Genomic DNA, 25,761 nt, shown 5'->3' with positions numbered 1-25,761 from the left:
CCAGATGTCTATCAACAGGTGAACGGATAAAGATGTAGTATACATATACAATGGAATACTACTCAGCCATCACAAAAGGTGAAATCTTGCCATTTGCAGGAACTAGAGTATTATGCTAAGCGAAATAAGTTAATCAGAGAAAGATAATTATCATATGATCTCACTCATATGTGGAATTTAATAAATAAAACAGAGGATCATAGGGGAAGGGAGGGAAAAATAAAATAAGATGAAACCAGAGAGGGAGACAAACCATAAGAGACTCTTAATCATAGGAAACAAACTTAGTGTTGCTGGAGGGGAGAGGTATCAGGGGATGGGGTAACTGGGTGATGGACATTAAGGAGGGCATGTGATATAATGAGCACTGGGTATTATATGAGACTGACGAATCACTGAACTCTACCTCTAAAACTTAATAGTTTTAATACATTATATGGTAATTAATTGACTTTAAAGAAAAATAAAGTAAAATAAAAAAAGAATTTTAATTAGTTCTGACATACCTATATCACTCAGCAGCTAAAACACAGGGAACCATTTGTCTTGAAATAATAATTACTGAATTTAGGAGCTAAATATTAACATGGAAAAAGTGCTTTCAAAATATGAAGTATCTCATGTGAGTCTTACAACAGCCCTATGAGGTAGATAAGATGGTATTACTTGTCATTTATAAAATGGAAGTTCAGAGAAATGGATTTGCCCAAGGAATGAGGGTACTCCAGTGATTTCTCTATGCTACGGAAAAAGGTGATATTTTGGCTATTAAATAATCCATGATGTTGTTCCATAATATAAACAAACAAACAAAAAGCCCTAATCTTCACCAGAGCAATTAAGTCAATAACAAATACATTTCTAAAGGGAGATTCACTGGAAAATATTTAGAAAGCTACTTACTACTCCAATGTGGCAAAGTAAAACTGAACTTTGAGGGTTGATATCAAGTGCTTTCTGGAAATGCATTTCTGCAAGGCTGAATTTTTCTTGCTTGTAATAAATCATTCCTAAACCATACCTGAAAGTATAAAATAAAGTATAATTTTAGGGATATGAACTTATGGCTGGTAATTTAGGTCAACTAATAAAAGGGTATGTTATGGCATCTGGCATTTTAATAAACTAAAGAGAAATACTGGTGGTCTCAGAGAAGGCAAAAACTATCAATTATGATAAAAAAAATCATCAAAGCATTTTATTTAAAAAAATTTTTTTTCATCAAAGCATTTTAGACAAATCACTTTTATAAGTAAAAACAATAAATCAAATCGATCACTCAAATAGAACTTTGACAATGGGAAAAAAGAAACTACATCCTCAAATCCATCATTACAATCTAGATTTAACAGCTCATTTTTACTGGGTGGCTAATTATGTGTGTGCCAATAACTTTGTTAAAATCTTTATGTGAATTATCTCATTTAATCCTAGGAGGAAACAAGGAGATAGGTACTGTTATCACTCACATTTCAAATAAGGAAAATGAGTTTAGAGAAGTTAAATGACTTAACAAAAGTTATATAGCTAATAAGGATTCTAGTCAGATCCTTCCTTTAGGATTCTAAACTCTAACCTCTTAACAATGTTATTTCCATATTATTGGTGCAAATGCATATATATCATTATAATTACATATGCATAGTGTCATGTTCTGCTTTCCCTCTCCTCACTATATCAAAAACATACTCCTATAGACTTAAAAATTATAAATTTTAAAGGCTATATAACAGCATTTTAATGATATGCAGGTATTCTGAATTTTCAAAACATCAAATGAACACAATGTGACTGATCTACATTAAGGAGACCTCTCTTGGCTGTAACTAGATAATGATAATGGGGAATAATCACCAAATGAATGAATAAGAAGAAAGCACAGTATATCTTCTTATATTTGGGGTGAAGAGAAAGGTGTAAAAAGCTCCGTGTTAATAATGGTGGTGGCAGAACAACAAAAGAAAGACTATTTACTCTGGAGTTGGAATAATAAATTTACTTAGTGTTAAGTCAGATACTTAAAGTTACCTAAATACCTCAACATTTAAATTCTTCCTGTAAAAGCTCACCAATCTGAATACTTTTTTTTCTAATTGAAACAAGTATTTTTATAACAATTTTTGATACGGTAAGGTTTTTTTAAGAATGCAACTATTATACTCTAGGACATATCCAAACGTTTAAAAAACAACACAAGTCCTATTGATAATTGAGTTCTTAAAATACTACAGAGTAGTTTATGTGAAGAGAAGACAGTATCAGCAAGCTTGACTGTTCAGTATGTCAGAAGCTAGCACTTGTCAGGCCATCTTTTAATAATGTAACTACTTATAAATGAGATATAATCCATTAAAGAACACATATACACAGATCAAAAAAAATGTTTTAATAATATAGTGATTCAGATTTAGTGACAGAATGAAAATTCAACTGCTATAATGATTACCTCAAATGTAAAAAAAAAAAGCACGTCTGACATAACAACTGTAGCAGAGTTATCAGAATTATACTTCTTGTTATGTAAAACTATTAAGTCGGTCAAGAAAAATACAATAAAATATCAGCAGTAGATACGGTGTTGAGGCAGAAATAAGAACAAACTTTTTAATGCCTTCTTCATTTGTTAACTGTATGAGCCAGGTAACTTCCTCAATAGAGACGTTACTTAATAAACTGGAACACTGAGTTTAAATAAAGCTAATGAACTAGACTGGTATTTAGTAAACCAGAACACTGTAAGGAGCAACAACTAGCGCACAGTGCTCAATGTTTATTTTCTACTACCCAACAGGTGATTATACTAGTCCTCTCCACTTTCCCAACCATGTACTATCTGAATCACCGTTTCAGTGTTCTAAGAAAAAGAAATCAAACAGCAAAATCAATTATTTTCACAAGTTTGGTAGGAGAAAAGGTTGAAACTGTTGAGTAGAAGAATCTAGTATTCCATCATTAGTTAACTTAAGAGTTTGTTAAAGGTATACATTTCACGTAAAAAAAACATTTTGGTTACAATTTATCAACCAGTATATACTATTCTTCGGTATCAGTGACCGAATTTGTGACAATAAAGAGATGTCTGACAAAAATTACTATCAGTCCCCTCAGTAAGACGTTGTCTTTGCGCTTCATTAGCACTTACCATGCGTTATAATGTCTCGGATTGACTCTGATAGCATTCCGAAAACAAGCTAATGCTTTGTCTAATTCTTCAGTTAATACAAACTCATGCCCTAATAGAGTATAGGCATAAGCATAATTTGGATCAACCTGGATAGCTCTCTGGAAGAATTTAATTGCAATATCATGTTCCCGTTGCAAACTGAAACAGTTCCCTGCAGCACACCAGGCCTTAAAAAAAGATGGAAACAAAAACCAAATGTATAGTTAAAATTTTGCTTCAATTTTTCTAACAAAACCAAATTTATGACTAAAATCAAGACTCAGATCTCACTTGGAACAAAAAACAAAAACTGAAGCTTTTTTAAAAATTTATTTGAGAGAGAGAGAAAGAGAGAGCATGAGCGTATGACAGCATGGGAGAGGGGCGGAGGCAGAGGGGATCTGGAGCAGACTAGGCCCTGAGCCTGGAGTCTGTTGAGGGGCTCAATCTCACAATCCTGAGATCAGGACCTGAGCTGAAACCAAGAGTCAGACACTCAGCCAACTGTGCCACCCAGGTGCCCCCTCAAGTTTTAGTAGATACGGTTGATCCTCATTGTTCACGATTTTATATTGGTGAATTTGTCTACCTGTAAAAATTTATAATATTTGTAAAACCAATCTCTACACTTGGGAGTGCTTTTAGTGGTCACCCAACATATGAGTTGTCCAAAAGGCACAATCTCAGTTGAGGTGAAAAAAGGCGATTCTACGCCTCCTTGTTTCATCTCTCATATAGAGATGATCAGAGGACAGAGAGTGTAGTGGGTAGGGCAGAGCAGGGCAAGAAGCTCTGGCTCTGGGACCAGCTGGACAGAGACTGAATCCTAAATCTGGCACCTGCTGTAGGGTGGCCTCAGGCAAATCACCTTAACACATCTGAACCTCATTTTCTCTTTTATATAAAATAAAGATAATAAAATCTACCAGGATGGGTTGTTTCTAGGATTTAAGATTATAATCTGTGAGATATGTGCGTGTGTGTGTGTGTGTGTGTGTGTGTGTATTTCCCCCAGGAGCAATGATCCAGTCTTTGCTAATTCAGTGTTTACAGAAACTACTGAACATAACTACCAAGAATAATGAGAATTGACTGTTTTTAATTCTAAGATTAAAAATGTTATAAAAGTACCACTAACTATTCTTGAGATGCAACAAAATACAATTCTTACAGGACTGGAGCATGTAAATGAATTATGCCTATGTCTTAAAATGACAATAAAAACTATTTTAATTTAAATTAGCACTCTTTCCAGTCTACATAATTTCTGCTTAATGAACACTAATCCTACTGACAACAGCAATTTTTTTTTCAAAGATTTATTTATTTCAGTGAGAGAGAGAGCGCGAGTGCACACAGCAGGGAGAGGCAGAGGGAGAGGGAGACAGAAACCCAAGCAGACTCTGTACTGAGCGCGGAGCCTGATGCAGGGCTCAATCTCACGACCCTGAGATCAGACCTGAGCTGAAACCAAGAGTTGGATGCTGAACCGACTGCACCACCTAGACACCTCAACAACAGCAATTTTAATAGAGCCAAATCTTGATTAATCTTGAATAAAATATATGCTTATGAATCTGCACCACATACTCTAGGACTTTCTCTTCTCTGAGTCCCTCTCTGCCTGTAGAAAACACCATTTGAATTATTTGCTTCATCCCCACTTGGCAAGGGTGATCAGAAGACAACGACATAAGCAAAGTGTTTCAGTTATCATACCTCTGGTGAATTTTTATCCATGTCTGTTAAGTCTTTTGAAAGAACTGAAAGAGCAACATCTTTTTGAAGATGCCACAGTGTTGTAGAGTAGATCTCCATGCCTTCAACTCTGTAATTCTCAATCCTTCTAACCTCTGAGAATATTCTTTCAGCCTGAAATAAAAAAACTAGTTAATGGGAAAACAAGTTGATACAATTTACATATATACAGGGAGAGCACTGAGCACTGTTCCCATAGGACCTAAATGCTGCCTTGTTTTACAATGTTTATGTGAATTAGTAATAATGTAGGGTCTCAGTGAACAATGTTCCCCAGTAGGCCAAATACTGATGTAATCATATTCACACTTAACCTAGGTATACACAAGTTATGGTAAGAACATTAACTGTGAAAAGAAAACCTACGTTTTCACCAAAATGACAGAGGAGAAATCTATACAAAGTTACAATTTATAAAGGACAAGTCAATTATTTTATTCTCAAAAAACACATTTCCCAGTTTTAATAATGGCTTTACAGAATAACTCTCTCCAGAAAAGTGAAAGAATAATCATTTCTGTAACACCAAACTACTTGTGCACTGACTTTTATTAAGCGGTTGAGTTAAAAACTTCAGGGGAAAACAGGTTCAGCTGGCCACCAATGCTATGGCGTGCTGAGCACTGACTGAGAGCATACCCACCAACGTCATACCTCTGGGGAACTGCAGCGCCAGCCTAGAAATTCCCTTTTCCTTTGCAGCACTAACCTGACTTTAGGGTCCCTCCTCAGCTATTTTTTTCCTCCCCAAACTCACAGCTCTCAGAACAGTTTCTCTCACCCTGAAGTCTGAGGCTTTGGGTTATATAAAACCAATTATTAGTTCTCTAGTTTATTCATTCAAAAGATCAAAATTCTGAAAGTCAAGTTTAGTTTAGAATAAAAATATTTGGACTGTTCTTAATGAAATGAAGACGGCAGTAATAAAGAAAAAGCATTTATAAAACTAGGAACTTCAAGAAATGGCCCTATACTATCTAGGATTGGCTTAATGACTTATCACTTCCCTGAAATCCCTTAAAAGTCATATAGATAAGTTTTTCCAACAGGCATTGGTTGTAAGAAGACAGACCTAACCACAAGTCAAATATAGGATTGGAAATCTTTTGGTTTCAAATTTTTCAGGATCTATTCTTTCCTCTGAAAAGTGATTGTGGCACAGACAAAAAGAAAAATGAAAAAAACTCATGAAATTAAGTTGAAACAAAGGCTTCTGTTTAGTTAAGGATCTGGGACATTGCTCTGTGATTAGAGGGAAACAATAAAAATTATGTATTTTAAAGCACCTGTGAAATAATAAATTAGAAATAATTCTGAAAGGGGTTTTCCAAGCACAGCTTTTGCCTATGTATCATTATCCAAACACGGAACTTCCAGCAATGAATAAGGCTATCTGTCTACAGCAACACTTTTTTTCTTTACTATACATTGAGTTGGTATCTTCTGTATTTATTCTCTACCTAGAAGAACACTTCACCCCCAGATCTTTGCAAGGTTCATGAAGGAGTCACTTCCTTTCTCTGAGCACACTTTTTAGTAAATAGCACCATATATCATTGTCCTGCAATCCCCTTATCATGCTTCATTTTTTTCTTCCTATGACCTATTGCTACCTGTCCTCATACATGTATTGGCTTACAATCTGTTTCTCTTAGTAGAATGCATCCTCCAAAGGCAAGCAATTATCTGCTGGCTGTACTACAGAGTCTAGAAGGGAATCTAAGACATAACATGTGCTGAATAATGAACGGAAAGTAAACAGGGCAAAAAAGTAACTTTATTACAAACTTCAAAAAATTTATTTTTTTTAAGTTTAGGGGTGGGGAGAGAAAATTCTCAGAAGGTAAACTGGGTAGGAAATTTAAATTGGAAATTAGAATTTTCTTTGGCTTTATGTTAATAATCTCCTTTTCTGGTGTAAACTGATAACTTAAGCAACGAATGTAATTAAAACTAAAGGAATAAAAGTCTTGCGAAGGACATCATGTCCTCCGTTATATACAGTTTTCTTCATAGCATTTTTCAAGTTTATAAAACACACTAAATGCCAAAAATTCATCCCAGTAGGAACTCTGCATATAGCAGAAAAAAATTTTATTATTAACACCTAATACATGGTAATATATATTTTCAGATCCAACTAAGCATGGTGCAAATGTTTCACATAAGAATGTATGGACGTGGGCACCTGGATGGCTCAGTCAGTTAAGCGACCAAGTCTTGATTTTGGCTCAGGTCATGATCTCAGGGTCTTGAGACTGAGCCCTGTGTTGGGCTCCGCGCTCTGCACAGAGTCTGCTTTGGATTCTCTCTCTCCCTCTCCTTCTGCCCCTCCCCCTGCTTGAGCTCTCTTTCTCTAATAAAATCTTAAAAAAAAAAAAAAAAAGGAATATATGGATGACTCAGATTTTACAAATCTATCTCAAGCAATCCCCCAAATTTAAATTACTCACCCCTTAACACAAGAAAAAACTGTCTATTTATGTATTAAAGTGCTCAGAAAATATAAAGACATCACATAATAAATACTAACCTTTTTTTGGTTTTGTTTTGTTTTTTAATTTTAATCAGTTGCACACCCAGTGTGGAGCCCAATGTGGGACTTGAACTCATGAACCTGAGATCAAGACCTGAGCGGAGATCAAGAGTTGGATGTTTAACCAACTAAGTCACCCAGGTGCCCCTAAATATTGACCTTTTAGATCTAGCTGCCTCAAGCACAGGCATTTTAATTAAATTTAAATTATCTCTAAAAAGGCATGTATAACAGTTTTCTATACTTACTTGCATATACTCTGAAAGTTCAAAATAGGCCCTTCCAATTTGGCACAGTACCCAACCAGTATTGTAGTGGTGAGAAGGTAGGTGGCTCAAGATATTTATAGCTTCTTTGCAGTTGTATGAACACAAAGCTAAATAACCTTTCCCCATTTCACGAAGAAGGCTCATCAAACCTTCTAGGAGAAAACGATATAGTAAACAAAGGAGAAAAACACAATAAAACAGTTTGGTTTTCTAAAAAGGCTAATTACAAAATAATTTATTAAAAATTCCAACATCTATCTAGAAAAAATGGAAGGTACTTTAATGAACATTAAAAAACTTACTTAAAATGAGTGAATAAAATACAAAGAAGATATTAAGCATTTAAAACAGACCTGCTGCTGCTTTCTGTAGATTAAATGCCTGGATCTGAGGTGTGATTGTGGAGATTTTCCCTTCTGAAATGATGGAAGAGTCCAATTTTGTAATTTCCAGGCTATCATTTATGTTAGGTTGCGTTATTCCTCCTTTATTAGTTTTACTTTTAGTTTTTCTGTTTGGGATTTTAGGTGGAAACTTCATTTTTAACTTTTTGCTATTCTCCTGTAAAAAGGAGGAAAATTCCACACTTGTTAAACTCATATATTTTAGACCTCCCAATCCTTTCTCAAGTATTAGACATAAAATAAGTATATAGTTTTGACTGGTCTCAATTTTTCTCAGAAAAAAATTTTAAAAACGAAAATTTTCAAAGTCATTTAATTTTAAATGCAACAATTCTGAAAATAAATTGTATTAACGAATTAGAGTGTAAGGTAAATCAGTATTGTTTGTTGCTCTTTTCTGAAAGTGCATAACTTTCATTTATTATTTAAAAATAAGAAAATAAATGAATGCAATATTACCTAATTGTCTCAGAGCATTATAACTGATAAGTTATAAAATTGTTCATTTGTTCATGTCAAAGTTAAAAATTATCCATAATATTTGTCAATGGACCAAGAAAATTTACCAAGGGCATAATGAAACCCTCCAATTGTACAAAGAAATGTGCAAAGAAAACACAGGAAATTTCCATTTATCCTTCCCCTAATTTTCCTAGTGATAATATCTGACATAACCACAGGACATCATCAAATCCAGGAGACTGGAATCAGTTCAATACTACCAACTAAATTACACATCTGATTTGGATTTCATCAGTTTTTACCCTTTTTTTTGGTGTGATAGTTCTATGAAATTTAATCACATGTATGATTCGTGTATTCAACCACCACAATAAGGATATAGGACTGACACCACACAAAAAAACTCCTTTGTGCTACGCTCTAGTAGTCATATCTCCCAAGTCCTAACTCCTAATAGCCACTGATCTGTTTCCCATCACAATAATTTTGTCTTTTGAACAATGTTTTATAATATTTATTAAAGAACCAAGAAAATTTATAACTGTTATAGACAGCTTTATAAATTAAAAAAAATTAGAAAAATTTTTTAGTCTCTGAATTTATTTAGTAGAGATGGAGGGGGAAGCATTAAGTAAATGTAACATATGGAAATCTTTAAATTACCTTGGTTGTAGAGCTGTCACTAGTAAAAAGTCGTGAACTTCTTCGAGGCAGTGCGTTTGGGGGAGATGTGATAGTGGGGCTCAATACCTGAGGTGTTGTACTAAAACAATGATAATGATAAAAGTAGACATTAAAAAAAACCCAGCTTATGGCCATTACCTATTGTTTCAATTCATTACATACATTAAAAAAACATATTCATCATGACTGTATTCTAAAGTTGGTAAGTTTGGTTGGTATGGTTTGTCATCTCTCTATGAAAACTCAGGAATTAAAAGCTATCTGTGTTACCATAAAATAACAAAGATTATCGTACAGAGCTTCACTCTATCTGAAATTGCTAATTTGAACTTAAAACAATCCACATAAAAATTCTGGATCAATAAATGATAAACACATCTATAACAAATTCTCTCTAGCCTTCATTAGCAATCATAGCGAGTTAGGGAAAAAAAGATAGTTGGACATGGACAGTCTAAATGTGGAATATTTGCCAAAAAAATAAATACCATTAGAACAATTATTATTTCCCTATAAATTCAAACAACCACATCAAGGTTTATTCTGTTTAGAACCAAAGGAATCTAATAATTGCCTGGGTACATTTTTTTTTTTTAAGATTTTATTTATTTATTTGACAGAGAGAGAGACAGCCAGTGAGAGAGGGAACACAAGCAGGGGGAGTGGGAGAGGAAGAAGCAGGCTTCCAGCAGAGAAGCCTGATGTGGGGCTCGATCCCAGAACGCCAGGATCACACCCTGAGCCGAAGGCAGATGCTTAACAACTGAGCCACCCAGGCGCCCCTGGGTACATTTATTTTTTTTTTTAACTTTAAAAGGCAAACCCTAAGATACAAGGATTCCATTCTTAGAAAGTAAGCAAACTTAAAACCTCAAGTTACCTGAGAGTGGGTAAGTCTATGGACTAAACGGTTTACAGTTTATGTGAAATCCCACTAGTTACCTGAATTTGAGTCAAAGAGGCTTCTGTGAATAAAAGAGACACTGACCAGTGAGTACAGAAAGGCCAAGCCGCCCTTATGTTTTCAAAAGACTGACTCTCAATGTAGGGATTATAGCAAGTGAGGTTACTTAGGCTGATGAATTAATTTTATTTTATGATACATTTTTTATGATACTTTTTTTTTTACAGATTTTATTTATTTATTTGACAGAGAGAGACAGCCAGTGAGAGAGGGAACACAAGCAGGGGGAGTGGGAGAGGAAGAAGCAGGCTCCAGCAGAGCAGGGAGCCCAATGCGGGGCTCAATCCCAGGACCCTGGGATCACGCCCTGAGCCAAAGGTAGATGCTTAACGACTGAGCCACCCAGGCGCCCCTTTATGATATAGTTTTTATTTTATTTTTTTAAAGATTTATTTTAGAGAGAGAGAGCAGGCGGCAGGGTAGAGGGAGAGGGACGGAGTCTTAAGCAGACTCTTCCTGAGTGCAGAGCCCAACATGGAGCTTGATCTCATGACCCTGAGATCATGACCTGAATTGCAACCAAGAGTCAGATGCTTAACTGACTGCACCACCCAGGCAATCTGATACATTTTTTTTTTAATTTGGACCTTATTATTATTAAAAATATTTTTTTAAAGACTTTATTTGTCAGAGAGAGAGAAAGAGAGAGAGGGAGAGCACAAACAGGGGGAGAAGCAGGCTGAGGGAAAAGCAGGCTCCCAGCTGTGCAAGGAGCCTGATGTGGTAGCCAAAGGCAGATGCCTAACTGACTGAGACACCCAGGTGTCCCTAGGATTTTTTTACTTATTTATTTTTAAAAGAGATTTTATTTTATTTATTTGTCAGAGAGAGAGAAGTGCACACAAGCGGGGGGGCAGCAGGCAGAGGGAGAAGCAGGCTCCCCACCAAGCAAGGAGCCCAATGTAGGACTCGATCCCAGGACGTTGGGATCATGACCTGAGCCGAAGGCAGACGCTTAATCGACTGAGTCACCCGGGTGTCCCCCTAGGATTTTTTTTTTAGAGGAGATTAGAGTTCACAGCAAAACTGAGGGGAAGGTACAGAGAGATGTGCCATATAACCCCTGCCCCCACACATGCACAGCCTCCCCCACTAGAGTGGGACATTTGTTACAGATGATGAACCTACACTGATATATTATAAAGTCGATGGTTTATGATATAGAGTTCGCCCTTGGTTTTGTTCATTCTATAGGTATGTGTGAATATATAATGACATGTATCCATCGTGGTATCATACAGAATATTTTCACTGCCCTAATCCTCTGTGCTCTGCCTACTCATCCCTCCCCTCCAACCCCTAGCAACTACTGATCTTTTTTACTGTTTCCAGAAGCTGATTCATTTTTAGAAGTACAATATCCTTTATTTGAACAACTATGTCACTTATACTTAAATGTGAATTATATGTTGTCAATAACATTACCTAATTATAGAAAAGAGTTTGCCTGAGAAGTGGGAGGGAATAATTTCATCCATGGAGCAGTTTATAGGGAGGACAAGCCGAGAAAAATGCTGAGACTTCTTAAAAGCCACAGAAAGTTGCATGAGTATAACTTGAATCTTGTGGGAGAAAAGGAAAAATAATAGTAAGACGATTCTGGGGTTAGGAGGATGAAAAAGACAAACTCTTCCTATATCATAATTTTCATTACAGTTCTGTTAGCTCCAAAGGGCAATTTGACAAAAGAAAAAAATGTCCAAAGTCTGACAGCCATCAGGAAAACGAAGCAGGATACTGAGAAAGTTTGAAACATTGGTCATAGCACAGGAAATATACTCATCTCTTCATAACTTGCATCTGTTTAACTAGAAGTTTGAGAATGAAAGGAATGTGCTCTAGAATCAGACTGCTGAGGTTTGAAATCAATTCTATCACTTATTACCTATGTGATTATGTGCCAGTTATATTAAACACTTTTTAAGAAAGTTTTTGTAGGGGTGCCTGGGTGGTTCAGTTGGTTGAGTTTCCGCCTTCAGCTCAGGTCGTGATCTCGGGGTCCTGGGATCAAGCAGGCTCCCTGCCTCTCCTCCCCACCCCCTGCTCATGCTCATTCTCACTCTCTCTCAATCTAAAATAAATAAATAAAATCTTAAAAAAAATTAAAAGTTTTTGTAAATAGTAACATTTTATGGTTTCATAATAAAATATGAATGCTAGTTATAAGAAGATGCCTTGGAAAGAATATAAAGAAGATTTTTAGAGGTTAATATATGTAGAGAAAATGATGACATACAAACTTTTTGGGGAAATTTAGCTAAGAGAACTATGCTATTCTAACCATCTCTAAAAAAACAACTTTCTAAAAAAAGAACAGACTTCCACTGCCAATTGTAAATGGAGTAAAATGGACCAGATTTACTATCCCATCTTAAACAACTATTAACACTGAACAAAATATATGAAACGATACTTTTCAGACATTGGACAGCAAGTACATATGCCTGAGGAGAATTCTGAGGATACAGTGCAGGAAAAGGGAACACAAATAAAACTCAGTGGTCTTCACGTGTTGAGGAGAAAATGCTGAGACTCCAGGAAATGAAGGCGGCTAGAATATGAAGGTCAGAGTACTGGAAAGGGGAGAGCTACAAAGAGGGAGAGCTTCAAAGATCTGCTGGAAGTTTTCCTAGAATCTGCAGTTGAACCTAAGTAGTGCAACTGTTTGAGTTGTGTTATAATAAAAAACTCATCTGGTCTTTGTCCTGAATTCTTTGAGAAGCAGCTTCTAAATGCTCAGAATTTCTCAAGTGATATGTGTGTCTTTGTTGTTCGTGGTGGGCCCGAGACAACACATGAGTTTATGCTAATGAAATGACTTGTGGTGGGGCCCTAGGTAGTTTCAGGATACTGGGATGGCCATGCTGGAAAGACCAACCACTGATTAGAGGGTTGAAGCTTTGAGCTGGGTATTAACAGCCTGACCTTCTCCAGGAAGCGGAGGGTGGCTGGAGATTGAGTTAAATCACATGACCAATGACACAATCTATCATACTATGCAATGTAACTCCAATAAAAACTTTGACTACCAAAACTCAGCTGAGCTTCCTGGCTAGCGAATACACCAATGTACTGGTGAGGTGACACATCTCACCCAGGGGAAAGGACACAGAAGTTCTGTATTCAGTACCCTCCAGACTTCATCCTATGGGCCTCATTTGTCTGGTCCTGACTGGTATCCTTTATAATAAAACTGTAAGTACAGAACTTTCCTAGACTCTATGAATTGTTCTAGCATACTAAACCTCAGGAGGTAGCAAGAACCCTCAAATCTGTAGCTAGTTGGTCAGAAGTGAAGGCGGCCCAGGGAATCCCTGAAATTGTAGCTGCCAAGCCAAAAAGATTTGATAAGTCTGGCTGGGACTATGATCTTAGGCTGCAGAGTCTATGCTATGTCTGGGTAATTAGTATCAGAACTTAACTATAGTATTACAGTGAGGGAAACTACCCGAATCTAGAGAAAGAACTACTAGAAAGGAGCTGGCAGAACAATTTTTGGAGCTCACCCTGGGCTGGGAGTAGCTCATATTTTTAACAGCCAGAATGAAGAAACTTCATACTCAATCGGTCACTGAGTACTCAAAGGCTACTGCCTCAATGGTGGGGCAACATTATTCTAGACTGTAAGCCACTCTTGTCCTATCCAACAAAACTTAAAAATTGAGACCTGAAAGGAATTAACTGTTAACAAGTAACTGCCTGCCAGAATAAAACAGAAATGCTTAAAACAAGATAAAATAGTCCAGCACTCAACAACATAAAATTTCTAATACCTGGCATAAAAACAACAACAACAACAACAACAACAACAACAACAACAAAAACTAGGCATACAAAGAAGCAGGAAAATATAACCTATAGCGAACAGAAAAAAAAAATCAATAAAAAATAGACCCAGAAATAACACAGTAAGGCAGTAGACAAAATCATTAAAAAAGCGATTATAGATATATTCCATATGCTCAAAAAGGTAGAAGAACGGGCATATTAAAAACAGACCCAGAAATAACACAGTAAGAAAGTAGACAAAATCATTAAAAGAGCGATTATAGATATATTCCATATGCTCAAAAAGGTAGAAGAAAGAATGGGCATGTTACAGGAGAGAACCAAATCAAACTTCTGGAGATGAAAAATAGAACAACTGAGATTAAAACTATATCTACATCCTGGTTGGGGTTAATAGCAGATTAGACATGGCAGAAGAGAAGATTAGTTAACTTGAAGACATAACAATAAACACTACCCAAAATGAAACAGAGGAAAAAGACTGGAAACAAAAATGAACACAGTACTGAGCTGTGGGGGTCAACTCCACGGTCTAATATACACACACTCAGTGTCCCAGGAGGGGAGAGGGGGACATGACCAAAACAAAACAAAACCCAACAAAAACAAACAAAAACCTTGAAGAAATAGTGGCCAAAAATTAGCTAAGTTTATTAAAAACTTTGAAATCACAGATCCAAGAAGCTCAATCAGTTCGGAGGCCAAGAAAGAGGAAAACTACAGGACAGCACATCATGATCAAATGACTTAAAATCAGAGATAAAAAGAAAATTGTAAAACTATCAGAAAAGAGATACATTACATCTAGAGGAACAGAAAATGAGAATGACAGACTTTTGAGAAACGTTTTAAAACAAGCTAGAAGACAGTAGAACAACATCTTTAAAGAAAAAACTTTGAACAAGAATTCTGTATCTAGTGAAAATATCTTTCAAAAACAAAAACAAAGGTGAAATAAAAAATCTCTTTCAGACATACAAAAGCTGAAAAAATTCATTACCAGCAGACTTGGACTATAAGAAATGTTAAGTCTTTCAAGATGAAGTAAAAGGATACCAAATTGAAATGTGAACCTATAGAAAGAAATAAAGAGCACCGGAAATAGTAAATATGTGGGTAAATACAAAATAGATTTCTTTTTCTTATTTTAAAAAATCTCTCTAGAAGATAACTATTTAAGGGAAAAACTATTAACAATGCACTATGGGGTTTACACACATGTAGAAGTAAAATCTATGACAACAATAGCATAAAGATGGGGAGAGGAGCATGAAAGCACACTGTTATAAGGTTTTATTCTATGTGTGATGTGGTACAATATTACTTGAAGGTAGACTTTGATAAGTTAAAATATATATTAAAACAGCCTCTAAAAATACAAAATAAAGAGTAACTGTTAATAAGGCAATGTTATGGTTGAACTGTGTGTCCCCCAAAAGTATGCTGAAGCCCTAACTCCAGTACCTATGAATGTGTCTTATTTGAATGCAGGCTCTTTGTCGATGTAATCAAGTTAAGATGAGGTCATTAGGGTGAGCTCTAATTCAGTATGACTGATTTCCTTCTAAGAGGGAAATTTGGGTATAGAGACACACAGGGAAGATGGCCACGTGAAGACAGAGGCACATATTAGTTATGCTCCCACCAACTAAGGATGCCTGGGGCTACCAGAAGCTGGAAGAGACAAGGAAGGATCTTCCCTTGGAGGCTTCAGAGGAGTATGACCCTGTCAACACCTTGACCTTGGGTTATATAGCTTCTACAACTGTGAGTGAATACACTTCTATTGTTTTAAGCCACCCGGTTTGCAGTAACTTTGTTATGGCAGCTGTAGGAAACTAAGATAGGCAATAAAGGAGATAAAATGGAATCAATAATACCAAAAACCCCCACATAATCATTAATAGTTGATGTTTATTAAAGTTAGTATACTTGTTTAGCTTTAAGTGAAATGTATAATTCCGTAAATTATCCTTGTATGTTCTTTAGAATTAGGATTTACTCAGCCTATATAATGTTCGGCAGGAGGCCTCAGACTCCTGCTCGTAACTAAGCCCCAGGCAATCTCTGTCACCTGTCTTCGGGCCGGCACTCATGAGACTTAACATTCTAGCATTGCAGAAATATTGAGGCCTTTTATATAGTCAAGATATATGTACATGTGTGTCTGTTTTAAGACTTATGGTACATGTTCACTATTTTACAAGGAGATAGAGTTGTATCATTCTTTTAAAATATTAGCTATGAATTATTTTTGAGTACTTCAACAGAAAAAAGAAACACTATTTAACACCATTTCTGTGTGGCAATGGATTCATTATTTAAAGATCAACCATAAGATTAATGATCTGTATATAGAAGTGCATAATAGGGGAAGGGGAGAACGAAACCTATCTGTACTTGACCAATGAAGGTCATATAATAAGAAAATTATTTTGGAGGCGTGTTCAGAATATCTAGTCTAAACAAATTCATGAGGGAATTAGAAAAAAATAAAAGACATTTTGGTTACCTTGTCTTGATTTGTATTAAAATACTCAACTAAAAATTACGCTAGTCTTTCCAGTAAGTTTGTTTGTTTGTTTGTTTTAAGATTTTATTTTTAAGTAATCTCTACACCCAATGTGGGACTTGAACTTACAACCCTGAGATCAAGAGTCACATGCTCTACTGACTGAGCCAGCCAGGCGCCCCTAGAAATTTCTAATTTGACATATTCAAAATTTATAATAGTCATTCTAGAATTCTTGGGAGAGTCAAAACCTACCTAAAGTGGATAAAGTCATGTTTTATAGCAAGAAAAGCCAACAATATCAAATAATGACACCATAATAAATACCTTGTTTGTGGACCAGAACTTTGTGTTTGTGCAACAAGAATTGGGGTTACCTCTCGACTATTTCCACTCTGTGAGAAGACAGACTTTGTTCCAGTTTGGCCGATTCTGGCAACAGACTGTAAAACACAAAAAGTCTAAGGTTTGTGATTATAAATTGCGCTGAAAATGGTAAGAGACACCATGATGCTCCCATCTACATTTCTGCAACGCAAGACTTCATAATATATACTGTCATCTGAAAACACAAATTATTGTCATTATTAATGTCAATTACTATATTAGGATTAACATCAAACTATTTCCTCTTTGTAACCTCAGTATTTTTTTTTAAAGATTTTATTTATTTGACAGAGAGAGAGTGAGTGAGAGAGCACAAGCTGGGGAAGGGGCAGAGGGAGGAGCAGACTCCCTACTGAGCAGGGAGCATGATGTGGGGCTCCATCCCAGGACCCTGGGATCATGACCTGAGCCGAAGGCTAATGCTTAACTGACTGAGCCACCCAGCTGCCCGCTTAACCTCAGTATTTTTATCTTTATACTATCCTTTCACTTTTCACTTTAGTTTTTAAGGAAAGGCTCAAACTTCCTGAAAATTGCTAAAAAGCCAATTATTACACATTTTCCAGGTGGGGCTAAGTGTTACAAGATTTCTTAAGACAGCTACTACTCTTAAGATTTATGGTCTAAGTCAGATTTATGATCTAATATAAAAAATAATAATACAGTAAGATTTTATATCCCTTCTCTGACACTTAGTTAAGATATTCTATAACAGTTCAGAGGAATAAATTTTTTAACATTACCTGATTATTTTCCATATTCTAAGCATTTTGCTCTTAGAATTAACATTTCTTTCTAGTGTGTTCAATTTTTCATTAATTGGTCTCTGCTCCCGTGGAGGAGAAAAAAAGACTTCCTGTCCCTCTGTCTTCTCTAATTTATCACCTGACTTCTATTCATTTTCATCACTTGGCTTCTTTATAAAATGGTCTATGACTGTTGCATCAATGGATATTTTTAACTTTTTTACTACCAGATAATTTTCTTCAAAATTTATTATTACTTTGATAGCCACTGTACATAATTCTTAAACTTAATAACTAATAATAACTTTCTCACCAGATATGAAAGCCTTATTTTGGCCTTTTCTGTATTCAGTATCATTGATCATGTCCTCCTTTTTGAAACTGTGTATAACTTCCAAAATAGTACAGGATTTTGATTATTTGTCCTAGCACTTCATTTGCAGGCCCTTTTTCCTTCCACTGTTTTTTTTTTTTTTTTAAGATTTTATTTATTTATTTGACAGACAGAGACAGCCAGCGAGAGAGGGAACACAAGCAGGGGGAGTGGGAGAGGAAGAAGCAGGCTCATAGCGGAGGAGCCCAATGTGGGGCTCGATCCCAGAACACTGGGATCACGCCCTGAGCCGAAGGCAGACGCTTAACAACTGCGCCACCCAGGCACCCCCCTTCCACTGTTTTAAATTAAGTATGCTTTGTGTTCCTTCACTACTCTCTTTTCCTCGGAGAGCCTAGCTATTTTGACAGCTTTAACTATTATTTCTATCACCAGGCCATAGTCTTTCCTCTATGACTAACTATCAACTAAATATTTCATCTAATTTACCACCACCTCAAAATAAAACTTTATAATCCTTCCTCTTCTTCCAAGTTGGAACCTCTATATTCACCCAAGGGATAAAACTTTGAGTCAATTCCTTACTTAACAAAGATCTATGTACTTCACACAGCATTCAGTTTGATATTTTTGGTTGCTACTACATGCAGAACTACAAGCAGAGCTTTCCTATGAATGTCTTCCAGCAGGGCAAGAAGAGGATGAGCGAGCAAGTGGCTTTATTGTTTGGGCACCAGAATCACCTACCCAGCACTGACTAACTTGTCCTTGATTGCTATGGCTTGCCTGGTTTTGGCCTACTTCACCTGGCATGCTGATTACTATCCTACTATCTCTTCTTATAATTGTAATAAACTAATTTCCACAATTATACTTCAGGTAGCTGCCAACTCTTAAACATGAGATTTAAAGTAATCCACACATTAAGTACTTTGCAGCCCTTTTTTACTACTCTCAGAGTTTCTATTATTACTCATTAAGAAGCTATTACAGAAAAAAACAGAATCTAAGGACTTTTTGGAGTAAAAAGAGCAAGAACAAACGTCTCTAGGAGGGTAAAGGGTTTATATCAGTCATATACTAGTATGACTTACTTAGCTTCCATTTCTTAAACATCTGTTAGGGATGGCAATACGCACTTTAAACATATAACCTAATTTAATTCTCACAGAAGGTAACCCTTTACCACAGACCTGTTTCAAGCAAATGGCACTTTGACCTCTAATCCCATAGACCCATATAAAGGAACATTATTTAAAAAGTCTCAAGACTTGTTGCAATATTTCTATAAGGATACTGTCAAATATTTTTTATTTTACTACACATTTACTATACAGCTACTATTCATCTATGAAAATTTGCCATAAAAAACTTTATTATCAGAAATACCTGGCTTTATGCAAACCAATTTTTTTTCATGTTAATTAGTACACTTAAAAGACAAACAGTCATGGGGACAAGTAAAACAATGGCAGGTATAATTTCTGTTATTTATATTCAAACTGATAGAAACCATCTTAATTTTGTTTAAAAAAGGGGAAATCAAAAATAAAAATCTAAATGTTTATTTAGATACATGTGGAATAAACTATACTTGTGAGTTATAATTTTACATGGCCAAAGAGTAACCAGCTTTTTGTCTCCTACTATAACTAGCAGCTTAGGACAATGATGACCTTCTTTTACATTTAGATCAACAACTCTAAGGCAACAGTCATTACATAAAATTAGATTCTCTTTGAAATTGCCTTTAACAGATTGGAATTTTAAATGAATTTCTTCCGTCAACATCAAAACTGTATTTTACATGGAAAATACCTTTTTTGAAGGGGCTCCAGTAGATGGCACGTCAATTACAGAAGATGTATTAGTGTAGTTTTGTAAATAGGATCCATCTCCAGGACTTGGGGTTTCTAATGGCAAAATCCCAAAACTGAGAAGAGGTTGAAATCAAGGTGTCAAAAAGTCATCAAGGCATATATAAAGCAGCAGTATACTTAAATTAGAAGGTCTAAAAGGAAGAGAATGGCAAATCAGTCTTGGGGGCAGTGAGGATCTGAGGGGCAGATTTAAAATAAGCTGTGAATGTAGACTATTCCACCCACCATAACTAAATTAAAAAGAAAAAAAAATCAAACAAGGAATTAAATTGAGCAACAACTACTGATCTCAGGAGATTTTTGGAAATAAAGAAGAATGGCTTTGTAAAAGCAAAAATTATTTCAAATTCTTGGAATTTACGGGATTTAGACACTGTTACAGAGAGACCGTCTCTAGAGACCACTGAATCCATCTGTGGATTCAGGGAGTTGTAATCTCATGGTCATGCTATTTTAGTAACTCTCTGGCCCTGGGACCCAATTCATAGTATTTGTTCTAGCACGTAATTTTTTATTTTGACACTTTTGGATAGGTATTCTCTGGGCTGGGTTCCTGTATTTGTACACACATATACTTCTAATAATTTTGACAAAATATTTCCTGTTGAGAGGCGTCAATCCTTCCTCCATGGTTGGAAAACAGCACTTTAACAATAATCACTGCTGTCACTCTGATTATATCATAAGCATTCCAACATTTCAAAAGGTTCACTGACATTCACTGACACACAGCGGAAAAGACAGTATCTTTTAACACATACACTAGCTGAAGAAGGCATATCTGAGAGTTTTACATTTTTCTCTAACACTTAATATTAAATTATCACACATATTGTATTTCTTTTACTTCATTTTCTGAAAACAGAATAGGTCCATTATTGACTTACTAAATGCTTCTATTTCCATAATGATTTAGAAGTTGCTGTTCATATTAATTTATATTACTAATAATATGAGTTATTACAGATCATTTAATATTATAGCACATTTTAAAGTGTGTTTTGTTTGTCTTACCTTGGGGTTAATGGGCTAAGAGCAGCTGGTCCTCCTAATAAGCTTCGACCAGTTTTTGGTTTATTTTGAACCTGTTTAGATAATATGGAAGTTCCTGTTCCAAGAGGGACAGTATCTGGTGAAATTACAGCTGAATCAATATAAGACACTGAGGAATCTGTATTCAAGGAGTACTTTGAATTGGAAGATTCTAAATTCAGTCTGTTTAATTCCTGAAACAGAAAATTTCTACCATGTCATTTATGATACATTATTTAGTTCATTCTTTCCTGTTTTTCATAATATTTGAACACTAGCAATATGATACACTTACAATTGTGTCCTGGGGTGTTTCTGTAAGAACGGTCTCAGGCTGTCTGTGTGATAAACTATGATTAGATACTAGTGTTGTGCACGAGCTGGGCAGACAGTTGCTAAAGTTCTGTAAAGATGTTAATTTAAATGTTTGGTCAGGATCTGGCTTTTCACCTGTGAAGGGAGAAAAAAAAAGTATGCCTCTGAGGAAATGAAGATTAATATATTTTTTCAAGTATGCATAAATTAGTGGAAATAAGGCCTTATCCAGAGTTTTAAAGTTCTATTTGTTTCAGTCAATCAAATCTACCTCCCAAAAGTCCATCTATCAATTTATTATAAAAATTTACCCCTCAGATAAAGCTGTAAATTTAGAAATTAAATGGAACTACAATAACGCTGATTTTAAACATAATAAATCATCAGAAAATGCAGATTTCTGTGTTTCTTTTAAAGCAGAAAGCAACTAGATCTCATTTTACTCAAAGTAAAGAGTGATGGTTGAGAGCTGAAACCCAAGAGACAGTAAAGTTTTAAGCACTTCCATGTATACATAATGTTTAAAATGATCATTCTTGAGTCCTAGAGCACATAACTAAGGCGCTCTTTCCTCATACTGTCCAGGTCTTTCTTACATTAACAGTTTCTGCTCCAGGTATTCTATTAATTTCTTTCCTTACCTAGAAAGCTCTTGTTATACTCACAATACAACTCATTCTAGAGGACACAAGGCCACATCATTCCTTAAACATGATTCTATTACCTCATTTCTTGTTTTCAATTTTAACAGCCTTTAGCTTTGAAAGATATTTTTCTTGTGAATAATTTGTATCACTTCCCAAAAATTAAGGAGGGAGAAAAAAAGAGAAAGTAGGGGAACCCTCCCCTAGCTACCTTTACAAACCTACCTATTTCACATAATGATTCAAAGGGGGACCAGAGGAAAGGATTTAAACTAAGGCTCTTTTGGTAACATTCTGATCCTTTGGCAAGCCGATCTGTCTTGCTGTAAAGACAAACAAATAGATTAGATAAGCTACACAACCCAAAACATTATAAAGAAATTTTTGATACAAAAAATTAGGTAACTCTTACATATGTATTTGAAATACATATGTAAGTTGAGAGTGCTTTTCTTGATGCTTCCCTAAATTACCAATTTCCCCTTCTTACCACTCTCCAATCTCTATTACTTAGGGCAGTTCAAATCAAAAGTCTGGTGAAAGCAAGCAGAACATGAATTGAAAGGAATGCCAGTCTAATGAACTACCAATGCCTTCTTGAATATTATAATTGCTTTTAATTTCCTCAGATACTAAAATTACTGAGGGAGAGATGGACAATATCCAAATATTTCAGTCTTATTCTTAATTTTTTTTTAAAGATTTTATTTATTTATTCGACAGAGATAGAGACAGCCAGCGAGAGAGGGAACACAAGCAGGGGGAGTGGGAGAAGCAGGCTCATAGCGGAGGAGCCTGATGTGGGGCTCGATCCCATAACGCCGGGATCACGCCCTGAGCCGAAGGCAGACGCTTAACCGCTATGCCACCCAGGCACCCCTTATTCTTAATTTTTAATGTAATATCCCAATGGTAATTTTGAAAGTGACTTAAATGCTTTAAATATACCATATTTAAATGATTAGATTTTCTAATGAAGTAGAGGTGGTGGCTTTTTTTTTTTTTTTTAAGATTTTATTTTTAAGTAATCTCTACACCCAATGTGGGGCTCGAACTCACAACTCACAGTTGCACACTCTACTGACTGAGCCAGCCAGGAGCCCCGAGGTGGCAGCTCTTAATGAAAAGTTTCCCAAAGAATTGGGGTGAAAAATTATTTAGATGGTACTGGGAAGAAACTAATTAATCTAAGAACCAGAATTATTATTGGCTGTGTCCTAAACATAGAAGTCTCATGAGCTATTGTAGACAAAAAGACCACTAAAGAGATGAAAAAGATATCCTAACAAGCCATAGCTACAAAACTGCAACAGGTATGTATCTAGATGACTGCGTGTAATTTTGGTCGTAAGACAGGCACATGATGGCTGAAATGAAAAGCCACTTTTTTGGAGCAGAGTTTTCCCACGCTGGATATTTAACCTTTAATATTTATGATGAATAAAAGGAACCCATCCTTATTTTTTTAAAGAAGGGGAAAATAACCCTTCTTCGTGGTTAGGTCCTGATTCAACTGTACCTTCAAAACTTCTAATAATCTTGTTTAAAATTAATTAGTACCACAGATATAGTATTTTTGTGATTTTAGGACTTTATTTTATTAAACTTCATTTTGAAATAATTTTAGACTCATATACAAGTTATAAAAGTAACACAGATTACCCATGTACCCTACACCCACCTCCCTCAATGACCCCACTTGACATAACCACAGCACAGTTATCAAAACTGGGAAACTGACAATACATAAACTAAACCACAGACTTTATTTGGATTTCAGCAGTTCTTACATGCACTCATTTCTTTATGAATAGTTTTATGAAATTTTATCACATGTATAGATTTATGTAATCACCACCACAATCAGGATACAGAACTGTTCCAAAAGCCCAGAGAAACTCTGCACAGTCACACTCTTGCCTCAACTCTACTCTCCGATCTGACAACTACTGCTCTGTCTTTATCATTATAATTCTATCATATCTATATGTTACGAGAAATTCCATTGTTCTGCATCCTCACCAGCACTTGGTATTGACAATTCTTATTTTAACCATTCTAACAGGTATGTAGTGGTTCCTAATGGTGTTTTTTATTTGCCTTTCTTTAATAACTAATGATTTGGCACATCTTTTCATGTGCTTACTTACCGTCTGTATATCCTCTTTGGTGAGATGTCCATTCAAATATTTCACCCATATTCTAATTAATTTCCTAATTTCTAATTTTCTTATTATTGAGAATTCAAGAAACAAAACTGTTTCTATCAAGTCTTTCCTACTTACCATCTTACCTCTCCAGGTAGAACTGATTATTCCTTCCTTCAGACAAAATACTGCTCAAATTTTATCACAGCATTTTTATTGTGATGATAAAAACTTACCAACTTTTGTTTACTACTTCTCTCCTGTTATAAACCTTTGAGGGCAGGGACTGTGAGTTATTTATCTTTACATTCCCAGTGTCAAGTAATGTGTCTAGCCATAAATGGAGGATAGACCTTAATCACGGTTTCATGAACTAAAATTTATTACTCCAACTCCTTTTACTAAGATAAATGAAGATATTAATATTTTATCTTTACTTACTCCTGTTCTCAAAAGAGTGGTGTCAAGGTTTTTAAAAACTACTATTCAAACTAGCCTCAATTTATCTTAAAACAGATGCCTTCCTAACTCTTAGACAAGCAATCCTCAACCATTTCTCCTACAATATATATAATAGGTGACATTTATACATGCAATGCACTCCCAAGGGCAGCTGAACAATTCCTGTTACCTAATTATATCTCCACCCTCTACTCCCCAACTCAGAATATTTCAGAATAAAAATTAGTGCAAACAATATTATTACAGTGATGACTCTGAATTCATTCTCACTTCCTTTCAAAAGACTAAATTTTAATAAATGTAAAGACATTTTAAATACATTTAAAATTACTTGCAAATCACTATTATTTCAACTACCATTGTGGGAAGTTTCTTATGACATGCCTCAAAATTAGTATGGCAAACCAGATGGGGATTGCTATTCTTTATTACTGAAACTTGTCTTCAAGCCTTGTTCTAAGGAGCAAAAGTGATATTTAATATTAGAGAAGAAACTTCACTCATTTCTTTTTCCTCAGTGGATCACATTAAAATATTCTCCTCACCCAAGGTAAAAAAAACCCATATGTGCACTCAATTATTAGGTAGTGTTGCTGTAGCTACTATCGTTAAAGTGGATAGCCAAAAATCGGATCAACACCTCTACTACTTCATAGGTTTAACAAGGTCATAGAAGACTGTGAGTATACTCTTCAGCCAAGTGCTGTTTGATAAACACAGATAATGTAAGCTTTTTTAAATCACAAAGACTTCTAGCACTGGAAAAAATCTTCTGGTAACTTGAATGATTCTTACTTACTTACCAATATACATGTCCCAACAATGAAAGAGTAAAACAAGCTGAATCACCAAACTCAGTAACAATATCATCATGGCTTTTCTGCTTATTAAAGACTCCACCAGATAAGATCTGTTCCCCTTCTGCAAGCCTTTAAAACACAAATTTACAGATTAACAAAAGTCAGTATAAAAAGTATTGTGTGTCAACACATTCTTCATTACCAATGTACTTCTTTATATGGAGACAGATAAAGTAAGAAGTCCATGGCACCTTTAGAACGGCAATAACCATGTATTTAGAATCATTTCAAAGACTGGGAATTTATGATCTTAAAATTCCAGTCTTGCCTTTAAAAACAGAACAGTTAAATTTAGTCTATGTACAAATGTAGTCTGAGCAACATACACATTACTCATGTCAAAAGAAATGGAAGGCCTTTATACTGGGGGAAAATGTGAACGGTTCTTCATTAACAGATGTGGTGGTCCTTTT

General features: G+C 35.4%; 1 protein-coding gene across 7 annotated transcripts in view; it reads right to left on the bottom strand.

Annotated features, from left to right (window-relative positions):
- CDC27 (cell division cycle 27) overlaps positions 1-25,761 on the bottom strand; it is a 74,645-nt gene that overhangs the window by 19,465 nt on the left and 29,419 nt on the right. For 3 of the 7 annotated variants that reach the window (XR_005837355.1, XM_008693574.2, XM_008693576.2), the window contains exons 4-15: positions 25,292-25,417; positions 22,105-22,202; positions 21,216-21,370; positions 20,903-21,114; positions 19,827-19,941; positions 16,869-16,984; positions 9,256-9,355; positions 8,080-8,287; positions 7,706-7,878; positions 4,883-5,035; positions 3,143-3,351; positions 904-1,021 (exon numbers count right to left, since the gene is read on the bottom strand). Coding sequence is in view for 6 of the 7 variants with exons in the window: in XM_008693574.2 (XP_008691796.1) it covers positions 904-1,021; positions 3,143-3,351; positions 4,883-5,035; positions 7,706-7,878; positions 8,080-8,287; positions 9,256-9,355; positions 16,869-16,984; positions 19,827-19,941; positions 20,903-21,114; positions 21,216-21,370; positions 22,105-22,202; positions 25,292-25,417 (1,783 nt within the window). In the remaining variant the exon portion in view is untranslated. The remainder of the gene's footprint in view (positions 1-903; positions 1,022-3,142; positions 3,352-4,882; positions 5,036-7,705; positions 7,879-8,079; positions 8,288-9,255; positions 9,356-16,868; positions 16,985-19,826; positions 19,942-20,902; positions 21,115-21,215; positions 21,371-22,104; positions 22,203-25,291; positions 25,418-25,761) is intronic. The other 4 variants (XM_008693575.2, XM_040640436.1, XM_040640437.1 and 1 more) reach the window with 3 other exon arrangements.

This window comes from Ursus maritimus, unplaced genomic scaffold (genome assembly GCF_017311325.1).
Source record: "Ursus maritimus isolate PB19 unplaced genomic scaffold, ASM1731132v1 scaffold_24, whole genome shotgun sequence".
In the NCBI taxonomy this organism is placed as follows: Eukaryota; Metazoa; Chordata; class Mammalia; order Carnivora; family Ursidae; genus Ursus; species Ursus maritimus.
Note: the sequence above shows the minus strand (reverse complement) of the source record. Positions and strands in the feature narration are given on the sequence as shown.